This window comes from Phoenix dactylifera, chromosome 4 (genome assembly GCF_009389715.1).
Source record: "Phoenix dactylifera cultivar Barhee BC4 chromosome 4, palm_55x_up_171113_PBpolish2nd_filt_p, whole genome shotgun sequence".
NCBI classification, from domain to species: Eukaryota; Viridiplantae; Streptophyta; class Magnoliopsida; order Arecales; family Arecaceae; genus Phoenix; species Phoenix dactylifera.
The window spans coordinates 30,101,647-30,123,664 of NC_052395.1; the positions used below are offsets into that span (position 1 = coordinate 30,101,647).

Below are 22,018 nucleotides of genomic sequence, written 5' to 3' on the forward strand. Positions count from 1 at the left end.
GTTCTTTGAGAACTATGTTGGATGATCCTTGACTATAGGCTAGATGCTAATGATGCTTTGAGATTTGTGCAGTTGAATGAATAGAGTTTGCAGTACTTTGATATCTATGTAGTGCGGATTCTTAACTATAGATCTTATACTAAAGATACTTTGAGATCCGTGCAAATTGATGAATGAAGTTCGGGGTGCTTTGACATCTATGCAATGGATGATCCTTAACTATAGGCTATATACTACTTGTGCTTTGAAATGTGTATGCAAATGAAGGAAAGGGTACAAAGTACTTCAAAATTTACACGATTGGTGATCCTTAACTATAAACTACCTACTAAAGATACTTTGAGATCTATGCAGGTAAATGAGAACGAGTTCGGAGTGCTTTGAGGTTTAAGTGGTCGGTGATCCTTAATTATGGACCATATACTAAGAGCACTTTGAAGTCTGTGCAGACATATGAATAAAGGCATTCGAAGTGCTTTGAGATTTATGTAGTAAGGTCAAAACTTTACCTTACCAACAACTTGTATAATTTTATGCTATCATGCGATGATTACGTAAATTTTTTTTTAACGAAAATGAACAGTATGATTAATATGAAATAATTTGAAAATTTGGAGGGTTAGTTTGAAATTTTTTAAAGTTAAGAAGATACTTTTTGAAAAATAACTAAAAGCGCAGTGGTATCAATATAATTGTTTTTTTTAACAGTTTTCAAGTCCATCGGATTTTGCCAAGGTCTTCTTTCCAAAACGACAGGCTATTCTACTACCGTAAATATAACCTACGCTTTCACATCTGATATTCTCAGACAACACCCTGGGACTGAAGAGAGGAAGATTTGTAGAGGAAAGGGGGAGGGGGGAAAAAATAAAATAGAGAGAAAATTCCGACGGAGAGAACGACAATACGTTGAAGAAGTAGGGGAAGGAAGAGAACGCCAAAGCGGGGTGGCAACTGGCGAGAGGGGAGGACGTCTCAGTGGCACGAAACCCCCCTCCCCTACAAAGCGACACCTCCGCCCCTTTGCCTTTTTGTACCTCCTGTTCTCCTTGCCCCTTCCCCTTGCCCTTGCCGCCGTCCTCGCCCACCGCCGTAGCATCAGAGATGCCCGAGAGCACGGCGCCCGGCACCGATTCGCCCTCCGAGCGCTCCGCCATGGCCGATTCCCCCGCGGGCGCGGGCGATGGCGAGGAATCCCCCGAGGAAGAACGATATATCGACGAAGAAGAGGAGGAGGTGGAGGAGATAGTGGAGGAAGAGGAGGACGACGGGGAGGGAGAAGAAGGATCGCAGGGGGATGGAGAGGAGGACGAAGAGGAGGTGGAGGAGGTGGTGGAAGTCGAAGGAGAGGAGGGAGGCGATTCTTCTGATGCCGAGGCTCCTCCGGGCGAGGATGCCTATGGTTTGTCCCTTTCCCCACCGTCCCTCCCTTTTATTAAGGAATGTATTTCATCTATTTGGATTGATCCTGCTTTGCTATCTATTTTAAGTATTATTTCTTGTTGCCATTGCTTTTGCTGTGTTTATCTGATTCTATGTAGGCTTTAGATTGAGGAGAAAGAAGTAGACTTTAAGTTGTAGTAGAAATGGTAGAGACATGCAGACTGATAAGGGAACGTAGGTATTGGCTGACAACTTTGGGGTTTTGACATGGGCATTGTGGTCTGTTTGTCGTAATCAGAGATACAGACTGATAAGGGAACGTAGGTTTTGGCCGACAACTTTGGGGTTTTGACATGGGCATTGTGATCTGTTTGTCGTACTCATCGAAAGTAGATTTTTGATTCGTGTCGTTTTCCATACCGTTATGAGATTTCGATATCTGGCTCAATTAATTTGGTGGTTGATTGAGGGTAGGGCTGATTGTATTGGTACAATGTGTGATTTTAAGAGAATGGCGACAAGCAGAATAGGGAAACATACCAACGACAGTTGAAGCGACCACCATTTCCTTCATATTGCCATATACGAAGATTTGGGCACTACGACTTCCATTGACACGCATATGGTACTTTACTTGCTTATGTATTTGTTTAAAGAACAACACCTTATACTATATGGGCTTTAGATCAAGTAGAAAGGAGTTAACTTTAGGTTGTAGAAGAAATGGTAGAGATATAGACTGATAGGGGAACATAGGTTTTTGCCAACAATTTTGGGGTTTTGACATGGACGTTGTCGTCTTGATTGTCGTATCATCGAAAGTAGATTTTGATTCATGTCGTTTTCTGTACTTTTATGAGATTTCAGTATGTTACGCAATCAATTTGGCGATCTCTTGAGGGGAGGGCTTATCACATTGTTAAAAGCTGCGACTTTTAGAGAATGGCGACAAACAGAATTGGGAAACATATTAATGACAGGTGAAGTGACTATTATTTCTCTAGATATTACCATATAGGAAGATTTGGGCACTGCAGCATTTGTTGACACGCATATGGTACCTTATCTGCTTATGTATTTATTTAAAGAACAACCTCATTCTATATGGGCTTTAGATTGAGGAGAAAAGAGTTTAGGTTGTTAAAAGAAATGGTAGAGAGATAAAGACTGATAGGGGAGCATAGGTTTTGGCTGACTGCTTTGGGGTTGACTCGGGAATTTTTGTCTTGATTGCCGTACTCATTGAAAGTAGATTCTGATTCATTTCATTTTCCGTACATTATGAGATTTCGATACCTGACACAATTAATTTGGCGCTTTCATGAGGGGAGGGCTGATCCCATTAGTACAAGCTGTTATTTTTTAGAAAATGGCGACAGGCAGAGCTGGGAAACATATTAGCAACAGGTGAAGCGACTATTATTTCTCTAGATATTGCCATCTAGGAAGATTTGGGCATTGCAACTTCCGTTGATGTGCTATAGTTCTTTACCTGCTTGATATTTATTTAAAGAACCACCTTTGTGATGGAGAAATGTTGAGGCATGATTTATAGCACCTCACAGTTCTTCTTGATGCACTTGTTACTTTGTCTCGGGGCTTTCATCCTTGCTTAAAAGTGATATTGCATTTGTCAACAATTTGGACCTCACATGATGTTATAAATTCAAAATGAATGCAACTGCATGCAGACCTTTCTGAGCCTTATAAAAGCTATTGTGAATTGGTTAATCTGTTCTCCATTTTATTCTATTCATAAAATCATCTTTTTTGTCATCGTATCTTTGATTACCACACATTCAACCATCATATTTTGTTGAATTCCATGCTGTCTCATAGTGAGCTGTACTATATATCTCAGAAATTGGAGTTCAGGAACAATTTTAGAATTATATGACTATTGTACAGAAAGATAGACCTTTTACTTTGTTGCTAAACTTTTTGGCACAAACATATAGGGATTAATATAATAGACATGCTTTAGTTGTCGAAAAATGCCTAGGTAGAAGAAATAACTGAGCTAATACCTAGTCTTAATATTTAATTATCATGATGCGCAAGCGTGGCACTAAACAACAATCTCAAAAAGATAGACTGATGTCAATGCTTGGCTTACATAGGATAAATTGTAGCAAAAAATGGATTTAGAAACACATTATACTTATAAAAAATAAATTAAAAGAGCAATAGAAACCTATTTGTTATGTTGCATAAATGTAGGGCTGATAATGGGCCAAGATCAGGCCAAACCAACCATATCCCAACAAGGATTAAAAATCATTGGTGATAATTGGGCAGTGTTCAAATGAATTTTTCTCATGCTTAAGACTGAAGCTGGCCTTCTTGGGCTTGATCTTCATGCAAGGAGACAGGGGGTTGGGCTTAAAAGGATGGTTCTTACTGTTGCAGTCATTGAGGCAATTGGAGAGAGCAAGCAGGTCAAGGATTGTTCTGGAGTCACAGGTAGTGCAGGATGGTGGCAGATGGAGTGGAGAGGAGGAGAAGAGAGTGAAGGACCACAGGAAGATAAAGGGGAAAAAGAGAGTAATAGGGGAAATATTGGGTACGACTAAAATTGAATAGATGCAGAACCAAAACTAGTATATCCATATATTTGTATCTACTAGTTATAATGCACGTGTAAATGCATGTGGCTATGGCTAAAAATTTTATGTACGACCAAATTTGAAAATTTTAATATACATTGCTTATGAAATTTTTAAAATTTCCTTTATATTACATTCTGAATATAAATAAATTTAAATTTTGCTATGACTGACAAATCACTATCAATTTGGATTTTGGAGAGCGTGTGACTATTATTATGCAAAAAATCCTGGAAATCCCACTGTGTTACTTCTACTTAGAGCCCATCAAGGCTGAATCCTTTTCTTCATGGAAGCCTAGACATGAATGATGGATACTTCTAAGAGAAAAATCTAATAGGGTTATCACGAGAATTGAGAAGTTGGAATATTAAGCCACTTTTTGTAGTGTTAGGATTTTTATTTGGTAAATATGAATATGGATACATATAGTAAAGAGATGCTAAGATTTGTATCCATATTTATATTAAGGGACTATGGATAAAAATGATATTTTAAAGACAAGGATATACATGCTGATATATATTGAATAGTTACACTTTGTCGGCAGGATATTTTTCACTTTATGTTTTATTAACTCAAAATAAATACAAAAGCATTCCAACTTTCTTTTGTTAATGTCTTCTAAAAGAAACAAATGATCACACAAAAAATAAGGGAATAAGCATATCCACTTAATAGCTTGACTTTTGTAGTGGAATTTAATATTTTTTGCTAAGATACATGTTTTGAATTAAAAGTCTAAACTTTAAGCATGCAATCCACCAAATTAAACATATCACTATAAGGAAAGAAAATTAATGAAAAACATGTTGATGTTGCCACTTTTTTCCTTTGGTGTATATGAGAGCTGTATGAGACCGAATGGAATTGAAAGATAATTCCAATATTCGGATACAAATCGGATATTTTGGTATATCCACTGTTTTTTGACATATATGAATATAGGTATTGATACTAGTTTGAATCAAGATTTGCCGTATTGGTCGATACCGGTGTGTATCGATTGTACCATGCACCGATATCGACCGTACCGTACCACTGCGTACCAATTATACCATACCATACCAGTACCGAACCAGTATGCGGTATGGAGAGCATATCGACGCTCGTTGCACCGAATCATGTACTGTACCGGACGTACCGACACTATAATAGAATGGTACCAGTACGGGATCCGGTACCGAGATGACGAACTTTAGTTTGAATGTTCTAGTTTGTATCTAGAAAAAGTGAACCTAGACGGACATTATCCTATCAATTTTTACCCATGCAAGAGGGATAGAAAAGGAGAGGGTTTGGGGTTTGGGATATTAAGTCATAATAAAATTTTAGATGGTATATATTATATTATGTTATACTATTATTGTATTGTATTATATTGTACTATGTTATGTTATGCTATGTTATGTTATATTTATCTTACATTATATTGTATAGGGCTTGGGCCAAGCTACGCGTGTACTTTGCTTGAACTCAATTTAGGTCAAAGAAATGAAACATGGTTAGGCCAAAATTCTATACCAGACCAATTCAAGATCAACCTCAGTAAAATCCTATCTCGTGCCCAATCTCAATCATACATGTAGTTGGAAACATCGAACTGTATTATTATGTTGCAATGTATCAACCATGGAATCATGATATTTAGTTCGTACACATCATCATAGATATTCTTCATGTTGGAGGCTATTGATTGCATATTTAGAGATGCTTCTCTGACAAATGGCGCAAAAAGCCTTTCGTTTGGAACTAGTTTGCAAGGCTAACTTAAACCAAATTACTAGGCTTAGCTTCCTACTATGTTGGTTTGGAATGAATAGATGCTGCTCATCATAATTAAAGAATCATTTGGTGGAAAAAAGGTGACCATGTTATTAGGTCAATGGCTGCTTGCTTCAAGCGTAGTGTGGTTTGAATACATTTAGATGTTTCTTTCTGTATAGTTCTCTTTAGTTAGTTCAGAAAAAACAAGTATGATATTTTACGAGCTGTTTTATTGTTACAATGAAATTTTGGAAAGCAAGAACCTGGGTTTGAGTCTCGTCCTCACCTCAATTTTGCATTGGGATTTCCCGATCTTAGATCTCAGAAAGAAATTATGGAAAAGAACATTTTGCACTTTATGGGAAATCTTGTTTATGTTAATCTTGCCAATGTTCATGGTTTCTTCAATGGTTACAACTTATAAGTGTTTGGAAGAACTGTTTGAGAACCCACTTTTGGCAAGGGACATCAAAATTGGTGGTGTTACTCACTTAGCTAATCTGAGTGGAAATTTCAAATAAATAAGCAAAGGTAGATTATGGAAGAATTAAGATTACAAGCACAACTTTATCAAGAAATGACTGTAATTTGGGCAATGAGAAAGATTTTCTTTTCTAATTACCTTAGGTAAAGTAAATAGATTGCAAAGTCTTTGTTTCTACTCCTACAATAATCTTGACAGTTACCGTCAAGGGGAAATTACGAAAATTGGTAAACTTCTAAATTTGGAAAAAGTTATGAGCTAGTTTTTGCAAAGTCTTTGTTTCTACTCCTGCAGCGATCATAATAGTTATCGTCCAGTGGAAATCACGAAAACTAGTATCCTTATAAATTTGAGAAAGTTATGGGCTAGCTTTTGGAATATAATGTGGATTTGAACTCAAGTGCCATGGCAAAGGATGCTCGAGTGATTGACTAATAGGAGTACAATGGAGTGGTCATTTGGTGCCCTAGGACCAGAGTCTTGGAAGGGGGAAAACATGCCTTGACTTCCTTGAATAACTTGTTCTCTTTTCTGCAAATTGCTTGAGAAGTTAAGATATGGTTCATAAAGGAAATGTTCAATTCAATATAATGGGTGAACCACCTATTGGTATAGGTTGCAAGGAGGAGCCAAAATGTGGTCCTTGACTTGTCGATCTGCTATGTAGAAACACCATTTATTTGGTAAGCATCCTAAAATTTCTACAAGGCATTGAGGGGGAAATTTCTAGGTGAACTAATGAACAAAGTCTAACAGCCATGTGAAATCTTTGAGATTAGAAGGTGGCATGGCCTAGCTTCATCATTTGAACAAGATCTTCATCAAGTAAAGAAATTAGGGCGTGACTTCTAAGTTATATAGAAAAGGTTTAGCATTGGTTTTTAAATCCTTTAAGAAATTAATAAATAGGTGGAATATCAAAGTGATAGAGCATTACTCTTTGTGAGGATACTCTTGTTTGGTTCTACTCCTGACTGACGGTTTGTCTGTTCTCTATATTTCTCATAGCAAAAGTTACTCGTTTGTAAACAAGTTTAGTTGGCCTTTCTTTGACCCTCAAAGCATTGATATTTATAGCAATTGGACAAAGAATCCCTTGAGTTGAGCAAGGCGGTCAAAGAACTGGGACAAGAGGAACTAGAATCTTTAGGAAGTGCTTATTTTCACAAAATTTAGAGAATCATGCAATTTAGGAACCGTTTTTTTTTAAACAAAAAATATAAAGTATGTAATAGGCAATTGCCAAAGAAGAAGGTTGGTAGGGGCAAAGACCTTGGGTTTTGGTTTGAAAGGAAAAAATATAACAAAATTCATGCATACATGGCCGATAGTAAATGAGGGGTAATTTTAAAAATTAACAAGACATATATTGATAAGGTTGCACTGCAAATTAATAATCAGAATCCTTAGTTTCAAAGTGTTCCTTCATAAATATTGATGCCAATCTGATTGGTGAATTGTTTTCTATGGACAGAGGAGTTTCGCAATTGAATTTGTCAGAAAGTAGGTCTAGGAAGCACTGACATTGGTAGAGGATGTGAAATATATGAGACCATAGGGAATTTGATGCCAATCTAATTGATGAATTCTTTTCTGTGGACAAATGAGTTTGTTAGAAATTAGGTCTAAGAAGCACTGACATTGATGGAAGGGTGAGAAATATATGATACCATATGGATTCCCTAAATACATTTGCCAGATTGAATTAGTTGTTTTCTTTAAAGGTTTACAGACCTTCCAAGATACGGGATTGATTCCCATTCAGGAGGTTTAAAAAATAATAATAGGGGATTTTAGTGTGATTTCTTTTCTGAACTTTCTGATAAGATCACTACTATAATGTTGCGCCTTTCAATTTAGATAAATCCTTGGCAAACTCATTACCCAAAATCTGGAGCTATCAGATGGCGATAAATCCTGATGATTTCCTAACTACGTTGGAATGCTTTACAGTAAAAGATATACCCTTGTTTGAAGCCCGTTATCTAAAAAGTTTTAAGTGCCTCGGGATTCTTTTCAGATGGGCTGATTGGATCCGGAGTTGTGTGATGGGGAACAAACTTTCGTGAATGTCATTTCTAGGCTTTAATTTTTCTGCTGCTCCTACTTGATGTATCAAACCATTAATAAGTTTTCAGAATGCTGCAAAAATATTGCATTGAAATGAATTTTCTTTAGGATGTGAGAAAATTTTCTTAGTTATAACCTGGCACCAACATCTCCGACATGTCTTATTTCAACCCTAAATATCTTTTTGGTTGTTACAAAATGATATTAGGAATAGAGATTTTTTTCTTTGATCAGTCCTGTTGCAGCATCAGAATGGTCATATAGAAAATGCAAGGGACAATGCACAATACGGATTGTAGAGTGTCCAAGTCCCGCATGCATGTTGTGGATTACCCTCTAGAACTCAAAAGTCAAAGGCTAAAGACTGAACTTGGTGATAGAGATGCACTGTCTATAAGTTTGTTTCCATTATCTAAGTCATCTAATTGCTTTAAACCTATTGCAAACATGATCAAGAGCATGCGTTTGGGGCCACGGCCCCCCTTGCCAACCAAAAAAAATAATCAGGAATATATAGTCCGCATCTAAGGAAAGCCTCTTCTTCATAAGATCAAGAAGGTGCTCACTAGTTTCGAAGATTCGAACATCTCCCATAGTTAGAGAAAAGCAAACCAACTGGCCGATTTTATGGCAAGCTTTGACTATGCAGTTGGTAGTAGACATATTTGGCCTTCACATTTTCCCTTCCATTTTGTAAAGTACCCTGAGGAAGGCACTCACCAGAGGGAAATAGGCTCTGTTTCTTGAATTTTGGTTTAGATTTGCAAAGTAAGATAGAAGGATTATGGTGAGACCACATTATAAAATGAACATCCTGACTTGGAAAGTGGCTTCGGAAAATAATATCTCTGGAAAAGTTATATGGTATCTGCTCATCATTATAATTACTAGAATTGAAAATTGATTCTGATCTTATCATAATTATGCGAGAAGAACATACTACCATGTATATGACTTTTTAAACTGAAGCAATCACTTGCAGTACTGTTCAGAAAAAAAAAAAAGACTGCAAGAATTTATAGAACTTCTTCCATCCAATTCACTTCAGTCAGAAGTAGGAACTTATTGTATGCTTTAACTAAAGCATACAAAGATCATGAAACATTTTAGTTTGTCCTTCTGGAGAATGAAATCCTTCAGTAATTCATGCCCTTTAGTAAAAAAGGCTGATCTTCACTGGTAAGTTCATGAATGATTTGCTGCAGTTAGGATCTTGCATATCTTTTTGTTTTTTGTTCCTGAAATTTCTTAGGGTGTAATTCTAAATCACAATATATATTTTTAAAATAAAAAACAAGTTATAACCAACAAGCCTTATTCCAACTTTTTTTTTTTGAGTTTGTGTACCTTCATTTATCTTATTAGGGCTGTCCCGATACCCACCCAACCCATTAGGGGTAAGGGTGGCAATCTTGTTGGGTTGGGTCCTATATGGGTCATGTCAAAAAATTTCAAATTTAAACCTGACTTGTTTATTAAACAAGGCAGGATTTGAAACCTGAACCTGACTGAGGATGGCGGCGAGTGCCAGATCAGCCCTATTTGACAGCATATTAGATGATCCTGGGGTGGCTCTAGAGGTCGCAGGTAATGATGAGGTCGATGCCGGTGTCGATGCAATTTTTTTGCATCCCCAGCATCATCGGCCTCCAGCAACGCTCAACAGCCAAGATAGTAACCTGAGGAGTGTGGATCTAGTGGCGGAGGAGGCCATGGACAATGGACAACTCGGAGGAGGGTGTGGTAGTGACACTCGCAGGAGATCAAAGATGAGAAGGGGATGGAGAGAGAATGAAGAGGAGAAATGGATTCAGAACTCTATAGAAGCGATGATATTTAGAACAGTACTAGCAAGTGGATGTGGGTTACCCGACCTGACCCGATTATTAAATAGGTTAAGAGTCTAAAACCCAAACCTAACCCATTTAATAAACAAGTCAAAATAGGTCGACCCGTTTATGATCCGAATCTGTTTAGACCATGGCCTGCCATACCACTCTGTACTGTCCGATACAAGGCGTAATCGTACCATACCAAAAAAAATCGGTACGAAACTTAAGTTCAAGTTGGTACAAGTTATGACTTGATAACCATGTGTTACAAGCCACGGAAATGCTATTATCAATGATTATTGAGTTGATCTTCTGTTCCCATCTTTCAAATAAGACAAATTGTGACCCCGGCATTCTCTCGCACTTGAAAAATAGATGTCATATAGCTGATTAATTAACTATGAAATGAAATAGTTGATTCATTCAATCAGGACCGGTCCGTACTGAGGCCGGTTCGTACTGAGGCGTACTGCCCTGTACCAAGGCGTACCGATTTGTACTAACATACTGAGATAAAAATTGAAAAAAATGGTTAGAGAGCTATTTCGGTACAGAGGTGTATCGTACTGAACCAATAAAGTACCAATACGGTATCCGGTACCGAGATTGCGGACCTTAGTTTAGACCAAATTCAAAAGCTGTTCATTGCATGTCGGATATGGGTCGGTTGATGGGTCAAGGCACTCTTTGCCACCCATAATTGGGAGGCTACCTCCAACTAGAGTCAAACCCCCAACTCCTTGAGCAAGCACTTGGTGGTACCCAACCTAATAGTTTTGGTTTTTTTTTTCTGCCATCCTGATAGATTGAAACTATTGGTATACATTAAAAGCCTAATCTAGAACAACTATAACTTGCCCAACCTAATTGATGCATGAAATGTGGTAGACCTTAACATATATTTGAGGATCGGGTCTAGCAAAAGTTCATATTGCAGGAACATGGATATGAGAGTCAAATTCAGATGCGTATTCTGAGTTTGATTTGGTAACAGAGATAAAAGAGGTATAAGAAAACAAAGAAAAAAATTGTCAACTAGTCAACAATTTTTTTTTATATAGTATTACATAAAACAAAGTATAAAAAAGATAATATTTGCTATGATTGTTTGTCTTCTGTATAATTGGAAGTTTATTCCTTTTGCTGTTAAGTGCTAACTTATAGGTAAGTAACTGTTTCTTTAGCTGCATGTTGAAATTTGAAACACTAATACTAATAATTGTTTCACAGGCCTTTACATATAGACACAACAATAACTTAAAAAAGAAATTAGCAGTACAGGTAGCATGTAATTTTCTAAGTGTGAATCTGAATAGCTAAAAGAGCTAGTGTTGTTTAATGCTGCAATTTTAGGCTTAGATGAGTCTCTGATTAACTATCACATGGATATGCATCGTAAAATTATTTTTTCCATGCCAAATAACAGGTAGTTCTCTGATGCAAGTCCTCCTGTACGTTGCATATATGCATTTATATCGTATAATCATTCATGTATTGCACATGTTGATTAATTCCTCTCCTTTCTGTCAAGTTGACAATGAATTAATGTTCTGGGTAGTAGTGGAGTGGTAGTATCCTTCTCTGAAGCAGTAGTATCCTTCTCAATTTTTGTGTTGTCATTCTCATTTCTCCTTTGTTAAGCCTCAACTCTTGTTATTTCTAGGGAGAATGCTTTCCTCGAAATACGATTCAACATTATCTTGCTAATAAATCAACTTTCCATCAGATCAACAACAGTGAGTTTAGTGGTCTTTAGGTCTTGGTGTTGCGCTATCTGCACGAATAAGAAATGCTGTTGTGGGTGGAATAGGTTGGTTATGACTGATGCAGGAGAACTGCATCTTTAGGAGCCTGTTCTATATTTACATGATACTGGCATGCTATTGTCATCCACTATAGTACCATTTCTATTTGATCATTATGTCCTATAAATTCAAGATCCATTTACAACATACTGAATCTTCTTCAGGCATTCTAGAAGATATATATGTTATAATTTGAGATTTCACATTTTTAGCCAAAGAATTATTTTCTTTTTGTGGCAGGCAGTTTCTTTAATCATAAATTGATTATTTATTTTCTCCCCCACTTTCCTCTATGTAGATGCTAGTGAAAAAGTAGAGCCTGCAGGCAATAGTAAGGACGTGAAGCCGGTTTCTTCCATGAATGAAAGATCTTGCATTAATCAATCATTGGCTATCCATGGCTGGGATGGTGTCGGTGACCTTACTGCCTCTGATTCGTCAGCTAAGCTGCCAGCAATAGATAGTGAGGAGGCATCTGCTATAAATGACAGGGACACCAGATCTGCCATTCAGGATAAACATATCGGGTCTTCTGAAGAAAGAAAATTTTTCAAATCTCATCTAGCTGACAGAGATATTGAGGTTCTGTTGGAAAAGGAAACTTCTATTGAAGCTTCAAAAGATGTAAGAAGATACAATTTTGAAACTCATGGCAATTATAAATCTAATTTAAGCTCCGATAGTTTTATCAGTGTCAAGGATACCAGATCGTTGCATGTTAAAGAGGGCAAACTAGTTGTGCAGAGCATGACAGAAAGTGGCTCTAGATATGGGAAGATGGATGGTGTGATAGAAAAGGATGCACTAAATCCCTACACAAAAATCAACTTGCAGCCGCGAGAGGACTTTGGTATATCAAGGTATGGCAATTCTTTAAGCTGCAAAGTTCCTAATGGTAATTCAAAGTCATGATTAGGGACTTACTCAACGTGTATTTTTGAGCTATAATCTTTTCTTGCCTTTTTCTGCCATCAATTTCTGGGTTAAATTTTGACTAATCAATATATTTTCAGCATACATACTCCTCAAAGGAGACCTAGAAGTTCATCTCCTGGTGCCCCACTTGAGATTTTTAAAAAAAGGCCTGCAATTATATGTGACTTTTTTAAGAAAGGCTGGTGCATCAGGGGGAATTCTTGTAGTTTCCTTCACCCGAAAGAGGAGGATGCCAGAAGCAGCCAGTGGGCCAAAGAGAATATAGCTGAGCCAAGTTGCATGTATGATTCTGTGGATCATACAGGTATCCTTATTATCTTCTGCTGAGGGATTTTGTGTTGAAGAATATCTATGATATGAAAAGTTGCTAATTGCTCCCTAATCATGTATCCAGGTTCGAGAGAAGAAGCTCAGAGATTGAAGCTATCCGCTTCACATGAGCCCCTAAACTCGTTAAATTTTGAGAAATCATCTGAGTTGAATTTACAAAGAGCCCTTGTCCGGGAATATGGTGGAGAGAGGTATGGATTAACTCAGTTCCATGATGAATATAATAAGCACTCATCAAAGATTGCTGCAGACGAGCATTCTAGATATGATATTTCTGGAAGCAGCGGGGCATTAAATCTTCCAGTGAATGAATTAAGGAAGGCATCCTTGGTTCAAGAAGGATATCGAAGGCCCATTGGGGTAAGCCCTTATCTTCACCCCATGGATGAGAGGCATTCAGCTAGTGGAGATTTCCTCTCCAGAAGGTACCTAAATGAAGGAAAGCTGCCCCAGGAAATTCCCAAGGGAGAATTTCTGAATGATGCAACATTTTCAAGAGCATCTCCTTTGTCAAGGAATCCATTAATTCTTGAATCTGGTTATTATTCAGATCGATCCTTTGCAGCCACTGGACTATACCAGAATAGCAACAATCCATATTCCTATGGCAAAAAGACAGAGGATATTGCTATTGGATATCAGCAAAGCCGCTTTCCACCTCCTGATCCAAAATACTGTTCTTATAGTCTAAGCAGCTCATTGAGTTCAAGGTTTGACAATTCTTTTCAGACTCTCCGTGGTTCACCTTCAGTTCAGACACTTGCTCAAATAGGAGCATCATCAACTGGTGGATCTACACCATTAAGTGCCGAGCACCTTGATAGCAATAGAGCATTCAATTTTGATAGAGGATATTACGGTTCCAGGTCTGCTTCGCTTCCAAGAAATTCTTCACCATACTACTCAAGATCAGAAATAGGAAGCAGTATGCAACAAGATATCCTAGGGGATATTTCACCCTCTGCAGGATTGAAAATACAAGTAAATTCTTGGGAACCATCTGAGCGTTTTCAATCTTCTTTTTGTGCACCTGCAAGTAAACCACATCCTGGAAGTCAATATGATCCAATAATTGATAGTATCGAGCCTCCCAAAGCAGGAAATGTAACTATCCGAACTTCTCCAATCACCATTACCCACAATGCGTCAAGTCAGCATATAGATGGTGATCCTATTTTAAGTGATCATGCCCCAGTATATAGTTCCCAGAAACCTCTGAATTCTCTGCATCGCTCCACAGAAGGCATATTTGATGAGAGCACATCAGCACATCAATTTAGTGGGCATATTGCCCCACTGGTTGCTACTGGACCTGATACAGTTGATGGGGTAAAAAATTCTATGCCTAAAGATGAGAAACACTGGGTACCTCGTGCGACTGATGGTGAAAATGTAAATGAGGCAGACCTTGGTAATAATACAAGGAATGAAGTAGACAAGGCTAGAAATGACAAGGAATCGAAAGCATTAAGAAATTTTCGTGTTGCTTTGGTGGATTTTGTGAAGGATTTGGTAAAACCATTTTGGCGGGAGGGTCAATTAAGTAAGGATGCCCACAAGATGATAGTTAAGAAAGCAGTTGAAAAGGTCATTGGTTCACTGCAACCCCATCAAATCCCGAGTACTGCAGAGTCGATAAACCAATACCTATCCTTATCCCAAACAAAACTTTTCAAACTTGTAGAAGTAAGTGCATAGATTCCGGGTTATGTCTGCTGTTCTTTTAAGGTCCTTTGTATTTTTTTATTTTATTGTTTCTTGACATTCTGTATGATTTTTTTTTTCATTTGCAGGCTTATATGGATAAGTACGCCAAGTCCTGAGCCTCCAATATCTGCATGGTTTTGAGTTCTGTACAGTTGTCTGCTTGTGGATCTTAACTAGACATTTGTAGATTTAAGGCATTGTCATAGCAGAGTCCAAGCTTCTTTACATGGGAGGCTGCAAATTTTCCTCTGGGAATCTGTTATCTGGTTACCTTACTTTATCTAGGAGACTTTAAAAATTGTAGGTTTGTTTGGCTTAATCTAATTAGCGAGATGTTAATGTTTCTTAAATTCTTAATAAGATGGTTGCTCAATTTGTGAACTCAGAAATTGGGGGGAACCTAGAAGACAGAAAGTTACAGTTCAAAATTGCATCTGTTTTAGTAATTTCTTCTGATTCTTCTTGCTGCTGCAGTAATTAGTGTATGCTAATCAGGGGGCTAAATCCAGGTTTTCTCGGGGAAATGTAAAGTTCAGAATCATATATCCGGAACTATTTTATGATCTTGTTTAAAATTTTAGGTTTCATCATCTGCAGTATTGCACAAAGTTAATTGTTGCTATATATATAGTCTCATTTATATCATGTAAGCTGTCAGGATAACAGGTGGTCAAGCAAGATGGCTTAATTTTCTTCCATGGGGGATGTTGTTATTTATCTTCATGTTTTTCTATGCAATTTGTATGCTAATATTTGCACATTTGTGATATCAGTTCTATTGCTGTACCTGTATATTATTGTTTACATGGCACTGACCTGATTAAGCATGTATCTAAAGTTCTGTAAAGTTACGTTTTGCCATGGCATGTGATGGTAAAGATCTGGAGGACATGGAAATGTGTTGTGCTTAAGGAATTCCAGGACATGAACATCAGAGCAGTAACAGGAAAAATATGTAATCTGCCTCAGCATCGGCACAATCTTTTAGACTGAACATGGCACAAGCTAAAAGTTGAGGGGATCCTAAGAACAAAATGTGTTGGATTCCATAGGCAGATGAATTAAAGCGCCACTTCGTTTCTTTTGGAACTCCATTGTGGAGGTCTAGGTGTGATGCTAGGAATCATTTTATAGCTAGGATTATTTGACTGTTATTTTTCTGTATAGATTTGGGTGTCACACTTAGTTCTTCACTGCTTCCTATATTTTGGTTATTGTAATTCTATTTTGCTAGTTAGCAGTCATGCTTATTATAAGCAAAGCATAGGGAAATCCATTGCAGTTCATTAACACCTTGACATAGTGTTCCTTGACCAATATATTGAGCAACTCATGGCTTGATCTACTAGGGTTCATCCTAAGATTTATCTTCATTACCTACTGGGTACTCCTTGTTCTTTGATCACCATTAGTGGGTTCATTCCAAGATTTATCTTCATTACCTACTGGGTAATCCCTGTTCTTTGAATCCACTTTAAAATTAACCTCACTTCTCTTTATGTTAAAAGTACCTCACGGGCAACTACATTTGTTTCTGTTGATTGGACTCGCGCAATTTGCCATGGTGCAAACCTAGGTCGAATGCATAGGACGCCATGGTGTGCAAGCCCATGCACGGGCAAGTCAGTAAGTTTCAATCATGTCATTCTGCATTTGGAACAGTAGCACCTTCGCACTGCTGCTCCTGGACATCCTGTATCAATCAAACTTAATTTGAGGGTTATCAACCAATCGCACCCCTCAGTGCCATCTTCTTCACTTATTCTTACCTTGATTAACTTGTTGTTTTCTTAGGATTCCATTTCTCCTTTGGCTATTGGCATCCTCAAACTCCTTATATTTACCTTTATGTGGCCTAATTTTTTCCAAATTCATGAGACTAATTAGCTGCTGAAAAGGATGAATGGTTGTGTACCAAACAAAAAAAGGATGAATGGTGGCAAGAGCAAAAAGCCGGCCTCTGCCTTGATTCATCTTTTGAATACATTTGCTTGGCAGTTAAAAAGCTGCGAGAGAACATATGGGATCAAGTAAATTTGAGCAGATAGTATTACGTAGCTCCATTGCACGGCTAACATTTTGAACCCACTCACTCCTATGCGGTTGGCCTCGCTTTTATTTTACGCATATTACTACTGATTGATCAGAAGGTCCCTGGTGCCAAGAAAAACGCTGAAGTAAAAGGATTATAGGGCCGGATTAATTCGGATGGACTTGGATTAAGTCCTGTTGCTGGAAATTGGACCCGGGGGCGACCGTCGGCCGGAAGGGGGAGGCTCCGCCGCCTGAGTGGGGAGTGGCAGTTCGCCGGCGGGTGGCGTCTTCCTGGAGACCTGCAAGAAGCCGGTGGCCGGGCTCTCCGGCACCGGCCCTCCGATGCCTAAGTCAGCACAGGGGGAATATGTGGAGAAAAATGGAATGAGCGAGGGAGAGTCAGAGTTCGAGAGAGAGAGAGAGAGAGCGGGGGCCCCTCCTTCAGTGGAGAAGTGCTTCTCTTATAGGAGGGAGCCAGTCCACCTGTGATGTGATAGAGTTTGCCGTACGATCAGTCTTTTAATGCTCGATCATGTAAGTCAATGTCATCATCGCAGGAGGTTAGGCCGGAGCCTAAGTCAATCATGGAGTCATGCCGTCATTTATGGGCGCGTGAGTTTGCCGTGAAAGGCTGGACGTCCGTAGGCGATGGAAGCCATACGCCTTAATTGTTGAGTAAGCTGAGGGCCTGTGAATGCTATGTGTTTTAATTGTTGAGTAACCTGAAAGTCTGCACGACTCGTATACATCGGTTGTTGGAGAAGTCAACACGTAATCTCCCAACTAAGCTGTGGGAGGATGTGGCCTTAGGATATGGTTCGGGCATCCTTGGGTCGGCCAAGTGTTGCTGAGTCGGGCCCCACCCAGGGGTCCGCTCGGCCGGCTCCTGGTCGGAGGAATGCGCTCGGCCGGCTCCTAGTCGGAGGAATGCGCTCGGCCGGCTCCTGGTCGGAGGAATGCGCTCGGCCGGCTCCTGGTCGCCTAGCCATAGCGGTTTTTCCCTTAACACTACCCCCCGACTTCCGAGCTCGAGCTGCTCGGGAGTTCGAGCGCGGGAAGTAGAAATATGTTTAAGAAAATTTTGAATTATCGCGCGCTTCAAGGCACTTTAAATAGGCGACGACTTCTCTTTCCGGAAACGTTTTATCAAGGTACCCTTCCGCCTTTCAAGGCATCCTCGCGTTGTGGACTCATAATGAGACCGCACGACCTGATGAGACGTTTCTGCGTTCGAGACGTCGGTTCGGATTGAGTGCGGCTCTTTAATTTTCAGGCGGACGCGCATCATGATCTGAACGGGGAGCAGCGCTCTGCTCCGCAAATCTAGTTCGTCGGAAGGGGCTATATATACACACTCGTTTCTCTTTCTTCCTGTTTTCCTCCCAGTCCGAAATAATCGTTCTCCGGCGAACTTCCGACAGGTCCTTTGTTTGCTCAGTCTTTCCTCCTCTTCTTTTCCTTCCTAATGGGGTCCGGTCCAAATGATTTTGGGTCCACCATGACTGAGGTCGAGGTCGGGATAGTCGAGGAATGGTTTTTTCCTCGGCGGGGGTTCCGCTTGGAACCCGCCGGTCCGGAGGATCGAGTATCGAACCCTCCGGAAGGCCGGATCGGAGTGTATCGTGAGGCACTCTGGGCCGGCCTACGGTTCCCTCTCCATGGATTCTTGAACCAGCTGCTCGCGGAGTACCAGTTGGTCCCGGGCCAGCTCGCTCCGAATGCGTGGAGGACGATCGTCGGATTCCTATTGCTGTGCTTGGCGCATGGGATCCTGACATCGGTCAATGTCTTCCGGCGGCTTTTCGTGTTAAAGTCGAACCCGGGAGACGGGGAGTGGCTCTACGTCGCCCTCCGGGCGGGTCGGCCGCTCTTCCACGGTGCTCCCTCATCCATTCACGACTGGAAGAAAAAGTTTTTCTTTCTGGCCTCTGAGCGGACGTGGGGGTTCGACCCCAGGTGGAGGCCGTGCCGACTCAGGGCCGCTAATAAAATCCCCAGGCTCTCCACGCGCGAGCAAGAAGCCCTCGACTTCATTCGCGGTCTCGGGGACGGAATTCTCCTAAACGGCCTCATAAGCGAGGACGCTTTGGTGAACGTGGGCCTGAGCTCGGCGCGTCCTCATGGTAAGGGCAAGAGTAGAAAGCCTTTATTTTTTTGTCTTTTGATACTTCGGATCCCTCAGAGTTTTTTCTCTTTTTTTTTTTTTTTGCAGACGTCGCGAAGATGGTTACCAAAAGCGAAGTCATGTACGCTCGGTACAGGAAGAGGGCGGCCGAGCTTGGAGGGGAGCCGCTCGAGCCCAAAAAGAAGGTGAATGTCGCTCCCCAAGTCGCCCCTCCCGAGGTCGCCAAGGGGGGATGTTCGAGCTCCGAGCCCGGAGGCTCGGGTGAGGCGACCCTGGCGCTCCCGTGTCCGGCGCCCATCCCCCGGGCTCCTGATCGGGTTCCTGTTTGATCCGAGGGCCCGGGGTCCGAGTCGAAGAGCAGCCAAAGGGCTGCGAGACCAGAGGTGGCGGGTGCGAGCCTTCCCGACCCGGCGGGAGACCAAGAGCGGCGATCTTACGTCGTCGAGTGGACACTGTTCGAGGACGACTCAGCCCTCGAAAACATCGAAACGGCGCGTCAACTTTTCCGCGCCGTACTCCTTCCGGTCGACAGAGCGAGGATTCAGGCCATGAGCCAGAATCAGTTCTTGGACTCGGCCCGCTTCTCCGCTGTTCGGGTAAGTCTAGTATTTTCTTCGCACAACTTTTCCTTCTCTTTTCTCTCTCTCTTTCTTTTTTTTTAACTTTTATTTTGTTTGCAGCACCTCCACGAGACCGAGACCTTGATCGCTCTCGTCGCAGACTACCGAGATCGGGCCCGTCGGAACTCGCAGGCACGGGAGGCGGCCGAGAAGAGGGCGGAGGAGGCCGAGAAGAAAGCGGCAGAGCTCGAGCTCCATAAAAAGGAGCTCTTGCTTAGGGTGGGCGCTGCGGAAGACGAGGCCAAGCTCCTGACGATGGTGCTGGACGAGGAGAAGGCTACCCACTCTCTGGCCAGGTCAGAGTTGCGGGGGGCCGAGGCTCGTCTGGCCGAGGCGCGGTCCTTGCTCACCACGCGTGAGCAGACAATAAAGGAAGTGGAGCTCAAGATCAAGGAGCTTCAGGCTCAGCTCGGAGCCCAGGGGGAAGAGGCCCAGAGGCGGGCGGTTCAGGTCTTCCGGGAGTCGGAGGAGTTCCGGGAGCTGCTCGAGGAGGAAGCCGTGAATGGCCTCGTTCAGGGGTTCACGGACTTCCGCAACCAACTACGCCGGCTCTGTCCCGACTTTGATCTCGACCAGCTTCAGCCCGGAGCCGGGGTCGAGGGCCTCGAGGGAGAGTCGGCCGAGGCGGCCTCGGAGGTCCCTGGGGGAGAGGCAACGTCTTCAGTCCCCGAGACTGCGCCCGAAGGCGATGAGGTCGGCGAGCCCGAAGCTACCGCCGAGAGGGTCGAGGCCGAGGGCGCTGAGATCGAGCCCGGGGAGATTCCGGCCAAAGACGCCGCGCTCTAACTAATAATAATATTTTTTTTTTTTGTAACTCGGGGCCGGTCCGCGCTTGTCGCACGGCCGACCCCCAATTTTGTACTTTAGCCTTTGGGCTTTTTCCCAACCCCCCTTTTTTTTGACTTCTCAAATGTTCGTTCAAACCACCAAGGCATTTTAGGTCGGACTCGGACTTGCCGAGCTCCTGAGCTTAGATATTCCACGATCGTAGGGCTCGGAGCCTTAGGGAGCGTCTTGCTCTGACCACCGAGCCTCGAGCTCGGGACCGAACTTTACCGAGCGGCCGCGAAACCGAGCTAAGGTTTAAGTAGGCGCGTTTGACTTTTGGCTGAGGACCCCGCTACCAATCGAGGTGTTCAAGGATATAAGAATGAACGGAGCATGCATATCGATCAAGGCGAACGCTATTGGGGCGTACCTTTTTGGGGCTATATGCCCCGTGCTGCGAATTGGTCCATGGAGAACGGCTCCGAGCTTAGTCCAAGGCACGGGGTCGTCACTTTCGAGCTTGCACACGGAGCAGCCACTCTAGCGCCAGGTTCAGGATGCCTGGATCACTTGAGCCGGCGAGGATAGGCCGAGCATAACGGCTGTGGGGGATCGTGCCGAGCACGATGGCCGATGGAGATCGTGCCGAGCACGATAGGTAATGGAGATCGAGCCGAGCTCGATGGTCGGTGGAGATCGTGCCGAGCTCGGTGGTCGATGGAGATCGAGCCGAGCTCGATGCCTGATGGAGATCGAGCCGAGCTCGATACCTGATGGAGATCGAGCCGAGCTCGATGGTCGATGGAGATCGTACCGAGCACGAAAGGTAATGGAGATCGAGCCAAGCTCGATGCCTGATGGAGATCGAGCCGAGCTCGATGGTCGATGGAGATCGTGCCGAGCACGATAGGTAATGGAGATCGAGCCGAGCTCGATGCCTGATGGAGATCGAGCCGAGCTCGATGGTCGATGGAGATCGTGCCGAGCACGATAGGTAATGGAGATCGAGCCGAGCTCGATGCCTGATGGAGATCGAGCCGAGCTCGATGTCTGATGGAGATCGAGCCGAGCTCGATAGGTAATGGAGATCGAGCCGAGCTCGATGCCTGATGGAGATCGAGCCGAGCTCGATAGTCGATGGAGATCGTGCCGAGCACGATAGGTAATGGAGATCGAGCCGAGCTCGATGCCTGATGGAGATCGAGCCGAGCTCGATGCCTGATGGAGATCGAGCCGAGCTCGATACCTGATGGAGATCGAGCCGAGCTCGATGGTCGATGGAGATCGTGCCGAGCACGATAGGTAACGGAGATCGAGCCGAGCTCGATGCCTGATGGAGATCGAGCCGAGCTCGATGGTCGATGGAGATCGTGCCGAGCACGATAGATAATGAAGATCGAGTCGAGCTCGATGCCTGATGGAGATCGAGCCGAGCTCGATAGTCGATGGAGATCGTGCCGAGCACGATAGGTAATGGAGATCGAGCCGAGCTCGATGCCTGATGGAGATCGAGCCGAGCTCGATGCCTGATGGAGATCGAGCCGAGCTCGA

General features: G+C 42.2%; 1 protein-coding gene across 1 annotated transcript; it reads left to right on the forward strand.

Annotated features, from left to right (window-relative positions):
* Positions 1-804: 804 nt before the first annotated feature.
* Positions 805-15,769, forward strand: LOC103707145 (zinc finger CCCH domain-containing protein 36-like). The gene is made up of 5 exons (XM_008791528.4): positions 805-1,402; positions 12,246-12,807; positions 12,961-13,187; positions 13,278-14,899; positions 15,007-15,769. The coding sequence occupies exons 1-5, from the start codon at positions 1,105-1,107 to the stop codon at positions 15,034-15,036; spliced, it is 2,739 nt and encodes a 912-aa protein (XP_008789750.2). The 5' UTR covers positions 805-1,104; the 3' UTR covers positions 15,037-15,769.
* Positions 15,770-22,018: the final 6,249 nt, after the last annotated feature.

Bases quoted from the DNA above. Each gene is read 5' to 3' on its own strand.
- LOC103707145 (XM_008791528.4), top strand. From the start codon at position 1,105: ATGCCCGAGAGCACGGCGCCCGGCACCGATTCGCCCTCCGAGCGCTCC. The intron at 12,808-12,960 runs GTATGGCAATTC...ATATATTTTCAG, and splicing joins GAGGACTTTGGTATATCAAG to CATACATACTCCTCAAAGGA. The intron at 14,900-15,006 runs GTAAGTGCATAG...TTTCATTTGCAG, and splicing joins AACTTTTCAAACTTGTAGAA to GCTTATATGGATAAGTACGC.